We start from the raw sequence: 12,776 nt of genomic DNA on the forward strand, positions 1-12,776 counted from the left end.
GAATCAACAATTGCAAATGTACCAATCATATGATTTAACTTTTCGCTTTAAAATATTCTCTTTAACCAACAGAAATGATTGGAGCTTTATCTTAGCCAATGCACAATCGTGGTACTGTGTGTATGAAAATATAAAAATTTTATATGAGTACGTGCTGCTTGATAGTTACTGGTAAATCTGAATAATTGTAGTAAGTACAGATTTATTTGGAAAGAAAGTGAAATAAATGATTTTTATGACTGTATACAGTTTACTACATAAATGCATATTACTTGTTATCATGTCTAACATTGGTTAATTTTTAATCTTAACCTTAAACTTAACCTTAAAGTCAATTGAGTCAACGGCCCAACATGGAAAATCAAAACGCTATGACAGTTAAAAGCAATAATCCTGCTCCCACAGTGGAACAGATTAATGCTGATCGTATAACACAGGTATTTATAGTTAAACCTACTTTATTACATGGATTACACATATTTTTTCTTTACATCTATTTTATTAAATAATTACAGCTTGCAAATAAATATTGGGCACCACATACTATGGATTCACATCTTCCATTTAGTTCACAAATAGTAGAAGATATTTATATCCAAGAAATATGTGCATCTAAATTTTCTATTCGAAGAATTATGATGTTAGAGTTCAGTCAGTATTTAGAAAATTTTCTATGGCCATATTACAATACAAAAATTGCAACTCGTGCTCATACCATGTCCATTGTTGTTATGGTGAATGAAAAATTTCGAGAACGTGTTCAAGTTTGGAAAGTATTTGAGAAACTTCCAGAATATTTTTCTGAATTTTTCCAAAAAGTCTTAGAGACATGCCTTGAAGACAGTATAATGGACTTTGATTTGAAAGAACAAACAGCATTGATCGTTTTTTTGAATCATTGTTTTAATTCCATGGAAGTATTATTAGTTAGAGAAGAAGTAAAACGGCTGGTGTCATTGTCCATGTGGATTTCACTGCAACAAGGTCGTAGAGAATTAGAGTTTAGAAAATATCCAAAGTGGAGAAAGTACTGGAAGGTTATAATGAAAAAAGATAATCCTGAATGTAAAGAAAAGTTAGAGTGGGAACGTAAATTTTTACACAGATTAATGATAAAATTTATGACAATATTGGAAACAGTACCGGAGGAAGGTAAATTAAACCAAATAAAAATCTAATCTGTTTTATATTGTTCAAAAATAGTTTTGTGGTACAATATTATAATTTGCTATTTACTTCTCAATAGGACCACTCTTACCAGATAAGGTACGATATTGTGAAAGGTTTCTTGAGTTAGTAATAGATTTAGAAGCTCTATTACCAACTAGACGTTTCTTCAATACTGTTATGGATGATTGTCATTTGGTAGTGAGATGTCAGCTATCCAATTTATTACATCGTCCAGAAGGTGAATTGTTTGGCCAGGTAAGTTTTATTTCTCAAGTTTTTCAAATAAATAGAAATATCTAGTATAAAAGGATATATTGAAATTGATTTTATAAAAATGATACACCATTTACAAAAGTCATATGTTTGTACAAATATAAATATTATATGAATATCTTAAAAGTAAAAAATTCCTTAGAAGATGATATTTTTATAAGAAATGATAGATGCAATGATAATGTTTATGGATGTTTATATATTTTGCAATTAATGTTATATTTTATACAGATAAGTGCACATTTTCGTAAGGCATAAAAAATTTTGTTTCAAGGCACTTATGATTATAAATTCCAAATTATTCAAATAGATAAATACATATTTAGTATAGATATATTTAAGTTTGTATGTAAAAAGCAATGAATCTATCAAAAATGATACATATAAATATTATATTCTCCTAGAATAATATAATTTTGTTGATTTTAAAAATTCTTTTAATTAAATACCATTATATACAATGTCTTAGTTTACTATTTATGGACGTTATGTTCCTGCCGTAATAAAACATGTATTTGTTAATATGAACTAATATGATATATTCCTTGTCGAGCACTGGTTTGTGAAATAGACTATCATTGCTAAATATGTTTTTCACTTGATATGTTCAATCAAATGTGCAAAATACAACGCTTTCATAGAACAAAATTATTTCATTTGAGATCGAATTTCATAATCGATTATACGATTTAAAAATTGTTTAATATCCTGCGTTAATGGCAGTCATTTCTTCGCCCCAATCAAGGCCCTCGATATTTTCGCCTGAATTACAGCAGTTGCATGTTTTACCAAGTAAGAATGTAACCCTTCTTTGTCCAAATACGCAAACGTATAGTATTAAAATTGCCTGTAGCAAATTAATAACGATATGACAATACTCTAACGCTTCGTAATTCAGTCGTGATAGCAGGAATAATAGCCAACCGGTACTCATTATCGCAAACAGGAAAACGAACATTCTAAAGCTGTATTTCATTTTATGATGAATTCGACCGTATGTGCTCATTCTTTTAATCCTGTTCGCGGTTGTTAATACGAAAGATAAATCAATCATTATCGTAAATGCGATCGATGTAAATAATACGGAAATACCGAGCCAACCGATTGTTTCTTGAGGTGGATATATCTTTCCACCAACGACAGGTTTATTAGTTTCTAAGGCAAAGTGTGCAAAAATCGCAGTGCCCGCTATGCAAACCGTCGAACCCCAAACATACGTAGAATAGTAACAGTACTTTCTGCCGTCAGTTACTCTTAAAAATACGTTTCGCGAACGGAAAGTGCTCCATACGTAGTAACCCAAGGCGTTCAACCAGAAAAATGCAGCTAGCAAGGAGACATACATGACGGTATCTGAAAGAAAGAAATATTCTCGTAAAAAGTTAAGCATTTTTCAATCGAAGATATCCTAATTGGAATTGAAATTTAATTTTCCATGAATAGCTTGAATATTTATGACTATTCATGTATTTCATACCGGCAATCATAAAACTGATGTGATTGCCGAATTCCGTGAAAATCCTGACGGTAGACGCAGATTGCCCAGCTATAAGGCACAGAGTCATACTAGTTATCATGTTTCCCACAAGATCACGCAGTTGTGGTAGAACAAAATAAACAACCGCGACAACCAGATAACTAGCTATCGATATAGCATGAAAGGTGGGATCGATGGCATGTTTCATCAAATAATTTGTATCGGACCATGTAACGACTACGTCGGGTACGCAAATCATCGCGTACATCGCTACCAGTCGATCTCTGCTCAAAATTGCTTTGTCAGCGCAATAATGTCCGAACGGATAATCATAATGAATAGAAACCGTCTCCAGATCATCTTCGTCCATTGAATCTGCATTGTCGAATCCAAATGCACCATTATATTCATTTTGCTTTCCCTTTGTCAAATCGGTGGTGTAGTGTCGCAACACGCCAGTTGTCAGTATCGCGAGCCGATCCTCGCCTGATCGATAATGATATACGTTCCATTGATGCTCGTTGGGTTGACACTTAGGTCTTCCAATCTTCAGTTGATAATTCGGTTTAACCGGTTTGCTCCTTGATATACCATTGACCTCCTCGATGAATTCCGGTCTCCACTCCGTCTCGTTCGTTTCCGTCAATGGCGTGCACGTGTCGTCTACAAGAAGCTCGTTGTGCTCGCAACACTTCGCCACGCTGATCAAATTTGCCTTCCCGTCTGTGTTTGCAAGAAGGGGATGATTCCCCAGTATACCAACGATGATAAGCAACGCACTCACGAGATAATACATGTCATCGAATCGGCACCGTTCCTACTCTCGCGTCTTTGTTACCATACATTGGTTCCGTGCATTCATTCGTCAACCAACTTTCCGCCGTGGCCGAGTTTAGCGTTGCTCGTGATCGATTTCGTGATGGCTACCCTGACGTTATTTCAACAGCGTTGTTATTCACTCGTTCATTTTAACGCAACGATAATAGGACTACTCGTGTGTTCATCGTCATACCTGCCAATGCCGCCTGCGGTAGTAGTTACCCGCCTAGCGAGACTTACCCCTGCCATACTCGCCGCCATCGCATCGCATCCATTTCCATTCTCTGTTGCACTATCTTTTTATCTCTTTTTCTCTTCCGTTTGTTCACTCGCACGCTGGCTTGCTTACTCTCTTTTTCTCTCTTTCCCCCTTCCCTATGGCTGCCTCATCGCTCTCCCTCCTCTCGTATACTCATCTTTACCTTTCTCGTTTACTTTGCATTTTGGCTTCGTTGGTTCTTCTTCCGATATTCGTATCTTCGCGTTAATTTAACTTGTAAAAGTTCGATTTGCTGTATGATCCGAATATTTATAATATAATCATCTATAACATAATTATTTATAGCACGTTTATCAGCATTTATGCAATGGTATTCATACTTTATACGATTAACTGGTGCTTTGTTATATACGTGCGATTTGTTTCGCAGTTTTTAAGCGGCCTCTAAATACTTGATGAAACTTATGGATGAAACTTATCTTGAGGCATGCCTCTAGAACAGGCCCTGGAATTGGGTATAGTGACATATCTACTTATAATCAGCAGGTTTGAAGCAGTGAAATGACATTTTAATAGCTATATGTATACGAAAAAGATTGTAATTGTTAGGTATAGTTTATTATAGTATAGTTTAGGAATGAAATCAGGTCTAGAGACATGCTGGAAGTACATACATATGTATATATCTGTATCATATTGCACAATCGCTTCTTGAAATTACAACGCGTTTCTTGGTTTCGCACAGCTTCTAATTATGAATCTTATTCGTAGGAAATATAATAGTCATAATTGGAAGTTCATAAAATTTCCTCCTTTTTTGCATGGTTAATTTGGACATATTTTTCAATCAATTCAACTCATTCTCGTTGACTACAACGAAAATCGATGTGCGAAATCTTTTTCAATGTAACAAATCGATTATCATGTATCATAATATGTTTATTTATGCTAACGACATATTTATTTTATTATTTGCACGTTTATTTTTACAGTGCAACTTATCGCATTTGTATAATATACAAACGTAGATATTTTATGAATAATGAGCAAAAAAAAATGTTCAAGATAGACTACGCTACAAATGTTACGGATAGCCAATCAATCTCTACATAAATAACCATCTTTCGACGGAAAATTATCTTATACGTGTACAAATTAAGGTCTAAATCATCTTACAAATAATTCACTGTCTGTTATACTATATTACTCTATATAAATTAAAGAATAAAAATATTCTGAAATTGCCGGTAATTCGAACTTGAAGTCCAAAGAATCGTGTTGCACACGAGTCACTGCTAAGGTATTAAAAGTTTTGCATTTCTCGCTGCAGTAGCAACCTTTGCGTTGCTAAAATATTGATCAGTAACATGTTCCGTCGCCATGGAAAACGTCACGTTGCATTCGTGTGTGTATCACGACAATGCAAATCCTCATCTTTGCAATGTCGATACTAGCATTACTCATAGTAGTATGTGGGTAACTACGACACACGTCATTGTTGTTTTGCGCTATTGTCGTTTATCATGTCTTCGTGCAACAAATTAATTGATTACTCGTGCAGATTGTTTTGTTTAATCATCGTAATAGCTTCACGCAACGAGAAATACGATTGTTCAATGCAGCGTATCAACGATAATTTAGTTTTTACTCTACCTCTTTTTGCACACCGTAGATTATTTTGAATTTTTTAATTAAATAATTTTTTAATTTGTAGAAAATTCTATCTATCTATTTCTACATGACATAAATATAATTTCTAGAAAGGAAAAGATATAAAACTTACGTGAAGTAATATTAAAATTACCTGGATTTTTTTATTCCAATGGATATAATGCTTAAATTAAAAATGACGCTTAATTTTATTGTCATACTTAATTGACGCTGTTTACATAATTCATTTTTTTTTGTCTCTTATATTTATTTTAAGATAGAACACTTTCATTTTGTTCGTTATGGTAGTAAAAAGTATTCTGGCAACTTCGAATGTTTACGCTCATATTTCGTGTGCTCCAGCGTTCGTGGTTTTAACGTTTGCGATATCTGTCGACTAACACGTTTTTAATGACTCAAAGACGTCAGAAGTACATGATGATGTAAGATAAATCGTCGTCTCGGAAGTGTCGCGTCAGTCGATTAGAATGAGAAAGTTTGATACGGACGCCTACGAAGAAGATAATAAAATTACTAGATTACACGAAATTGCCATGATGAGTTGTGAACCTTCTTGTTCTTTAGCTAATCTACAGATCGGCAAAAATCGTATGATAGTAAATGACACGATAATTAACGCGATACTTGTTACTAGGCAATGTTTGTAGAGATTCTTAAAAAACGTATTTTACGACGATTCATTAAAAGAGTATTAAATTCTATACGATCTTTATACGACTATGTTACTTAAATAGAAGTAATTCTTTGTCTCATTGTCATTACTTATGATTATCTTCGACTAGTCGAATATATTGGTATAAGAAGAAACTACACGTCTTATTACGTTACGTTATTAGCGACGAAAAAGAAACAAAGTTATTTTTATAAACACTAATCATGTTGCGATAATTCGACTTCTTCAGGTAGTACTTCCTCGCACTCTTCATCCTCGTAAGCTGCCCAAGATTTTGGAAAGCCAATCCCACAAGGTCTCTTTTTTGCCAACAACTTTCTCACTCGTTTTCGCGTCCCAACCAACAAGAGGAATATTATAAAGCCTTGTAATGCATTCACTATATCCATCGGTATCCTAAATTGGAATTAAGAATCAAAGTATGTAATCAAGCATCAACGTGTCTACTATATCTTAGCAATTGAGAAAATTAATTTCTTCGACGAGATTGTGACTTATTTTGTTGATAAACAAAAATGATGGAAATTACCAGAAATCTTGTTTACTATGATCAGCATACGAAAGCACTTCAAAAATCCATGTTACGCCCATGAAAAGTATCAGTTTGATGTAAAGCAGGCATTTAAAACGAAGTACTCGTAATTTGCTTCCGCTATAGTTACGATACTGATGCCACAATCGCCAGCCAGTTAGGCCGAGATAGATAACGTTTAACGTCAATAAAATACTGATTGGGCCATAAAAATACGCCCACGTTTGTTCATGCCCTATAAAAACATAGACGATAGTCGTTATTCAATAACAAGATTAATATATAATAACGGAGACTATTAAAAGATCGTTAGTTTTTGAAAGATATTGTTCTTACCATTGAACCAACAGCTACTTTCTCCAAAACCGGGTTTCAGATGGTTTCCTTCTACGTGATGAGTAATCAAAATTGCAATTAATAAGCATAATGGTCCACTCCAGCCGATAATAGAATAAATAGTAAAAAGCATTTTATCTCCGATCATGAAATCTTTAAACCTGTAGGAATAACAAATCAAATGATGAATATGAATGAACTAGATCTTTAAATGTTTTTATCGACTTTATTGGTTTTACCAAACTATTCTCCATATATTGAATGAGACGATGTTTAACCAGAAGAAAACAGCCATAAAACCGAAATATAAAATAAATCCTAGAAGAATAAATGAATTATTGATTTAAAAATCGTACAATGTAAATGAGTAATTGTGATATAAATAAACAAATGATTATCAGCATGTCGTACCTAGAGAGACACATATATGATAATCATCATCGTGCGAGTTCCTCAACATCTGAATGGAAAGGATGATATAGCTAACTGTTAATGACGTGACTACAGCCATCATTGCTTTATCTTGAATCTCTCTTAATTCTGGTAGCAAAACATAAACTGCCAAGGTGATGATCAAAAATATGGCCGATATGATACTCAGGGTGCAGAACAATGTGTTTCTCCATTGGATACCGTCGTATTCGGTATCCGTGCATACCAAAGCAATTTTGACACCATTGTTCGGATTTCTTGCCACGCAGAACCTGAATATTTAATTAAATTAGGGATATACAAAAAAAGTGCATAAAATTTAACATATTTAAGTGTCAAATAAGCTTAAATTCTGTTTTATTCATATTTTAAAAATAGAATAGAAAGAAGAATATTAACAAACAGTATTATGCCGATTTCACGGATTATCTTCATCGATTAGTGTTGCTGGATCGTGATCCACGAGAATTTAGTTATTCATTTATTTCAACTTTTATTCTGTGTTTTATGTGATAAACACTACACAAATTAAGATATATGAGCGAACTGTTATGGACCCCTATGACCCAACGATAACAGTTGAGGACTAAACAAACTTCTTGAAAAAAATTGCAAACATCACTGAAAGAAATGCAACTGAAACACATCGTTTACCTCTCTGCTTCTATTTTTGAGGATACCGTGTCTACAAACTGCAGCCACGGTTTCCCATATTCCTCGATTATAGTGAAGTTATCGGACGTGTACATTTCAGGATTGACTATGTACCAACCAAATGAGCACGCGAGATTAATCGCGTTGCCATCAGAACAATTCAGCGTATGTAACCACATGAGACCATCCGAACAGCAATTGTTGTCTTTCGCCTGACTCCATGTGATCGCCAACATTAATAGACTGATCCATAGCAACCCTAGAAAAGGGTAATTCATCCTCAGTCACACTCGATCGTGAAAGTTTCGCTCTTCATGAAAACTAAGTAGATTATATCAATTATTATATATTGAAGCACACACTTGTTATTGCTACATATATGGCACTATAAAGATCGTTTTCAAGTACTTTTAGCGAGAATCTCCATCGTCCGATCTTTGTGTATATAAATGAGTATTAAAACGTATTTATATTTGATACGTAAAGGCGCCCGTTTACTTCGAACTTGTGGCACTCGTGACGAATATCACGAATGTATCGATACAATCTGAAAGCTTTGAAGGGATTTCACGAATATCGCTATGATATCACAACGATTCCAATATTTTATCTTTTCTATGTTTCAGGAAGATCTTATTAGTTTGGTAGCAAAATGAGTGGTAATATGATGAAATTGTTAACGATGTCAGAATGAAGGCAAATAATTCTTAGAAGGAATAAGACGAGAGAGAACATCTTTTCCATTCTAATATTCATTGTAGGTCGATGCTTCTTTTTCTGCACGCGTAAAAAGATTATAAACAATGTATTTAACAAAATGATTAATTCCATGTTCTCGATAAGATATGATATATTGCAGAAAATTGTTCTCGTTATCGGTAATTGAATATCGAGCACGTTCGGTCTGGGAAACAAAGAGATTCGCGTTTAAAAAGACGCAGTTGTAGTAATATAGTTCACTGGTGGTTGTTATGCACGTATGCAGTATGAAATGACTGGATCGAAAAAAGAAAAGGGATGTTTGTGCTTCTGTTAGCGAGAATGCTCCTTATGCCCTTTTCTTAGCTTCCTCAATGCCTGCACGAACCATTGCTCTTTTTCATTGAGCCATGTGCAGCACGTGTTTTCTCTTGTTTTTTACGATTGCTATGGTATCAATGCGGCTAATTCAATTTATTCAAATTACGTTAATGAAGTATTATTTGTATCGTCATTTTCTAATACTTTACAATGTTATGTTATATTTTACTTAAATGAGTACAATCAGAAAAAAAACGATTTTATCGATATCTCAAAATTGATACATGTTTGTATTCATTTGCATTTCATTTGTATCATTCAGTAATAAACATCGGGTTCTCATAAAGAAGATGAATGAAAAGTTCGCTAAACACGCGCGAGAATGGCAGAATCAAGTATTGCAGACTTCGTATTTATAGAATTTCCTATTTATTAAAGATAGTTTCGTGAAGTAACAGAAGTTAGTAATGTGAAATGATTTAATCATTGGCGATAACGTTATTTGCCATACATCTTCAATATATCTGACGCACATAGAGCGTATCTATGATTTTTACTGCCCCTGGCTTCGACACTTTCCTTCTATCAGTTGCTTTAACCGTGATCGACGAGAGAAGGAAAATAACAAACATGTAAATTCTTTCTCTTTTCTCGCGTGATGCAACACGTGTTTTTGCATGTAAAATTTCATGTTTCTTCCTCGAACGAGAAAACCTACATCGTCATTCCGTCGAATAATTCGTTGGAAATTCCTAAAAACACACATGCGTCTTAATCTATCATAAACAAAACCTCCCAACGTGTTACGCGTCAAACATTCGTTACAACGCAAAATCTATACGAATCCAAGGCCTGTTTGGTTATTTATCTAAGGCAAACTATTAGCTAGTATTCGAAATATCTGTGACGTACTTTGTAACAACATATCCTTCTCTCAATGAAATCTATTCAGTAGATTCGACAAAATTTCCAAGTAACTCGATGAGTAATTAAGTTAATACTTAGTATTTATCTCAGTCCAAGTATTAACTAGTATTCATCTTCAGAATGCCTACAACAACATACCTTTCCTCAATAAAATCTATTCAAAAGACAAGACAAAATTTCAAAATATATCACGAACAGTGAATTAAAAACCCGACGAGTAGTTGAGTTAATATTTAACGCAGCTGAATAGAATATGCATGTGTGTGTGTGTGTGTGTGTGGTTACACACACACAGAGGGAGATAAACAAAGAATAAAAATCAGAATAATCCAATCAGTAGAGCTTTACGTACCTTTGACTGGCAATGTGCCCGAACGCCTGCTATAATTCACATTCAGCATCATCTCTCTGATTTTTATTAATACATTGCTTTTCATCTACTGCAAAACGAGCTTGTTTCAGTAAAATTCACCAAATAACCAATCAATTCAATCCCATTAATCATATATACCTGGCAATCTTTATTGTCGCAGAAGTTCAAAATAAGGATCGTCTTTTTTGTTGTCTGATGAAAGATTGAAACAAAATCTTAGAGATCAATCTTGGGACCGATCAAAAACAGCCTTCGCTATTTAAGCTCGACTTAGCATATTAATTCTGTTGGTCTTAGCATATTAATTTGTCTAATTTTATACTCTTGTCTCGTTTGATAAACATACAACGTTAGAATGTAAATTATCAGCGGATATAGCTTTTCACCATCTGGATTCTTGATTTAAGAAAAACTGTACCGAAACACGAAGCGCTTTCGTATCGACGAAAAACTGATCTCGATCGGTTCTTAAAGAAAAAGAAGAAAGAACAGTCACCTTCTATAGCCACTAGTTTTTCCATTCACTATTAGAACGAATTACTCGATCTACTCGTACGACAAATGAAGATTGTAAAACGAAGAAGTGGCAGATAACCAGACAGACACGTTGACACACTTGCGTTACGCGTGGTACTGAACAATTGTAGATGAAGCATTGATGAGCCGGTCCGAGATATAAGATACTCCCACTGTGGTCGAAGTACAGATTTCTTGGCTGGCTTACAACCAGTGCAGTGTTCAGTGTGCCTTTGTATCCTCACGAGGAGAATGGGTTCCTGTCGAACAGGTTCACCGATGCCTTTATTCTAATTTACGATCCTCTTCCCATCTTCTACGTTTCCTTAGCTATTCTGTCCCTCTTAATTGATATTTAATCTCTAATATTTTTCCAACTATCCAAGATACGTTGATGTATTTCAAGTTTCCCGTATGTTGTTTATCTTTTAAGTAAAATTATATTGTACAGGCTGTTACGAAACAATAATTAAGTATTTTAAAATGAACAAAGAAAGAGATAATGCTGGCATAGAAAAATGGATGTTTATACATAGTTATGCATTTATAAATTCATATTTTTACCAACATAATAAAAAAACAAGCGAAACTTACATAAAGATTTGTTTCATCTACCGATTACTGTAACGCATACTTTACCTAGGATATTTTGTATATTTTTCGCGTATCCAAAAAATTGCCTCACCTTAAAATTTTCTATAAATGCATTAACAACCGCAGTTTAACGGTAAAACTTAGGTTTCTTCCAATTTCGAAATGGTAGATGGAAATATTAATTAGGAAGGGCAGTATTCCTCGTTAGTCATCCATAATCCACCTATCATAAATTACGGAAAGACCGAAAGGTCAAAGCTTAAATAAACTACTGCAAGATAAGATTTTATAAGTTTAATACGCTAATAGCAAATTAATGTCATGTTGATTTTATTCGTACGTTATAATGTAGAAAGCGTGCTACGCATATATTCACAGGATTTTTCTGACGAGACATGGTTTATTATAACCTTGGACAACTGACACAGCCTTGAATATTGTTACATTTAATCCACATTGGCACTCGCAAATATAATTGATTTGCAGGCGTCTCTTCATTCATTGTAATGGTATTTTTTTGCGTAATATTTTCGTCGTGGAGAATGATTAAACAGTCTTGTTGCTTCATCAATCTCTACCGAGGTGAACTTTGAATGGACATAGATATGTGTATTTATAAAGTAATAATTGATAGAAACAGCGGAAAGCTCATTAAGGGATAGGCTGTACCTTAAATAAATGGATTAGTATTCGATATATGCATAATAAAACATAAAAAATAATTAAACAATAGCAAGTGACATCGGAAATCACTTGTGAATAGTAATAGTGTCAAACGAAGTAACGTATTACGAATCTGCATAGTTTTAATAGTCTACATATTTATTTATCATAGACATTTATTTTTATTTATCACATTATGGTGTGATAAATATTATTGATTATATTTGATATATATGATTATATTTGTTTATTCGATTTACAGCTATTAGAAATGTTGAAGTTTTACGCGAGGTTTGAAATCAACGAAGAAAGCGGCGACCCCCTCACTGATCACGATATGACACAATTGCATTACACTAAAATTACTTCGCTTCAGGTATGAAACATAACATATATTTCGAACGCTTAAGAAACTATTGCTTTAAA

At 33.8% G+C, this 12,776-nt stretch overlaps 3 protein-coding genes across 10 annotated transcripts in view; 1 reads left to right on the plus strand and 2 right to left on the minus strand.

The window, feature by feature from the left end:
* LOC117236665 (RNA helicase aquarius) overlaps positions 1-12,776 on the plus strand; it is a 17,683-nt gene continuing 4,907 nt past the window's right edge. Inside the window, exons 1-4 of the mRNA XM_033499799.1 lie at positions 1-437; positions 516-1,152; positions 1,247-1,425; positions 12,613-12,726. Coding sequence (XP_033355690.1) covers positions 354-437; positions 516-1,152; positions 1,247-1,425; positions 12,613-12,726 — 1,014 coding nt within the window. The 5' untranslated portion in view covers positions 1-353. The remainder of the gene's footprint in view (positions 438-515; positions 1,153-1,246; positions 1,426-12,612; positions 12,727-12,776) is intronic.
* Positions 1,468-4,235, minus strand: LOC117236668 (probable G-protein coupled receptor Mth-like 5). Of its 3 annotated transcripts, none has more exons than XM_033499806.1 (3): positions 3,933-4,235; positions 2,921-3,843; positions 2,144-2,796 (listed from the first exon to the last, which is right to left on the minus strand). In XM_033499806.1, exons 2-3 carry the CDS (start codon positions 3,714-3,716, stop codon positions 2,144-2,146), a joined length of 1,449 nt encoding a protein of 482 aa, XP_033355697.1. In that variant the 5' UTR covers positions 3,717-3,843; positions 3,933-4,235. The 3 variants fall into 3 exon arrangements, with proteins under 3 accessions (XP_033355698.1, XP_033355697.1, XP_033355696.1); XM_033499805.1 differs by having other exon boundaries at positions 2,921-3,848; XM_033499807.1 differs by having other exon boundaries at positions 1,468-2,796; positions 2,921-4,235.
* On the minus strand, positions 5,749-11,243 carry LOC117236669 (probable G-protein coupled receptor Mth-like 1). Of its 6 annotated transcripts, XM_033499812.1 has the most exons (9): positions 11,074-11,241; positions 10,716-10,769; positions 10,557-10,644; positions 8,258-8,516; positions 7,583-7,875; positions 7,411-7,489; positions 7,172-7,332; positions 6,833-7,070; positions 5,749-6,699 (listed from the first exon to the last, which is right to left on the minus strand). In XM_033499812.1, the coding sequence occupies exons 3-9, from the start codon at positions 10,639-10,641 to the stop codon at positions 6,501-6,503; spliced, it is 1,314 nt and encodes a 437-aa protein (XP_033355703.1). In that variant the 5' UTR covers positions 10,642-10,644; positions 10,716-10,769; positions 11,074-11,241; the 3' UTR covers positions 5,749-6,500. The 6 variants fall into 6 exon arrangements, with proteins under 6 accessions (XP_033355703.1, XP_033355699.1, XP_033355704.1 ...); XM_033499808.1 differs by having other exon boundaries at positions 10,557-10,728; positions 11,074-11,242; XM_033499813.1 differs by lacking the exon at positions 10,716-10,769.

Source organism: Bombus vosnesenskii, unplaced genomic scaffold (assembly GCF_011952255.1).
Source record: "Bombus vosnesenskii isolate JDL3184/JDL3185 unplaced genomic scaffold, Bvos_JDL3184-5_v1.1 scf7180000013351, whole genome shotgun sequence".
Taxonomy (NCBI): Eukaryota; Metazoa; Arthropoda; class Insecta; order Hymenoptera; family Apidae; genus Bombus; species Bombus vosnesenskii.

Coding starts and splice junctions, on each gene's coding strand:
- LOC117236668 (XM_033499807.1), bottom strand. CDS start 3,716: ATGTATTATCTCGTGAGTGCGTTGCTTATCATCGTTGGTATACTGGGG. Junction 2,797..2,920: donor CATCAGTTTTATGATTGCCG/GTATGAAATACA, acceptor TCTTTCTTTCAG/ATACCGTCATGTATGTCTCC.
- LOC117236669 (XM_033499808.1), bottom strand. CDS start 10,641: ATGAAAAGCAATGTATTAATAAAAATCAGAGAGATGATGCTGAATGTG. Junction 8,517..10,556: donor GGGCACATTGCCAGTCAAAG/GTACGTAAAGCT, acceptor ACCCTTTTCTAG/GGTTGCTATGGATCAGTCTA. Junction 7,490..7,582: donor TCATATATGTGTCTCTCTAG/GTACGACATGCT, acceptor TTATTCTTCTAG/GATTTATTTTATATTTCGGT.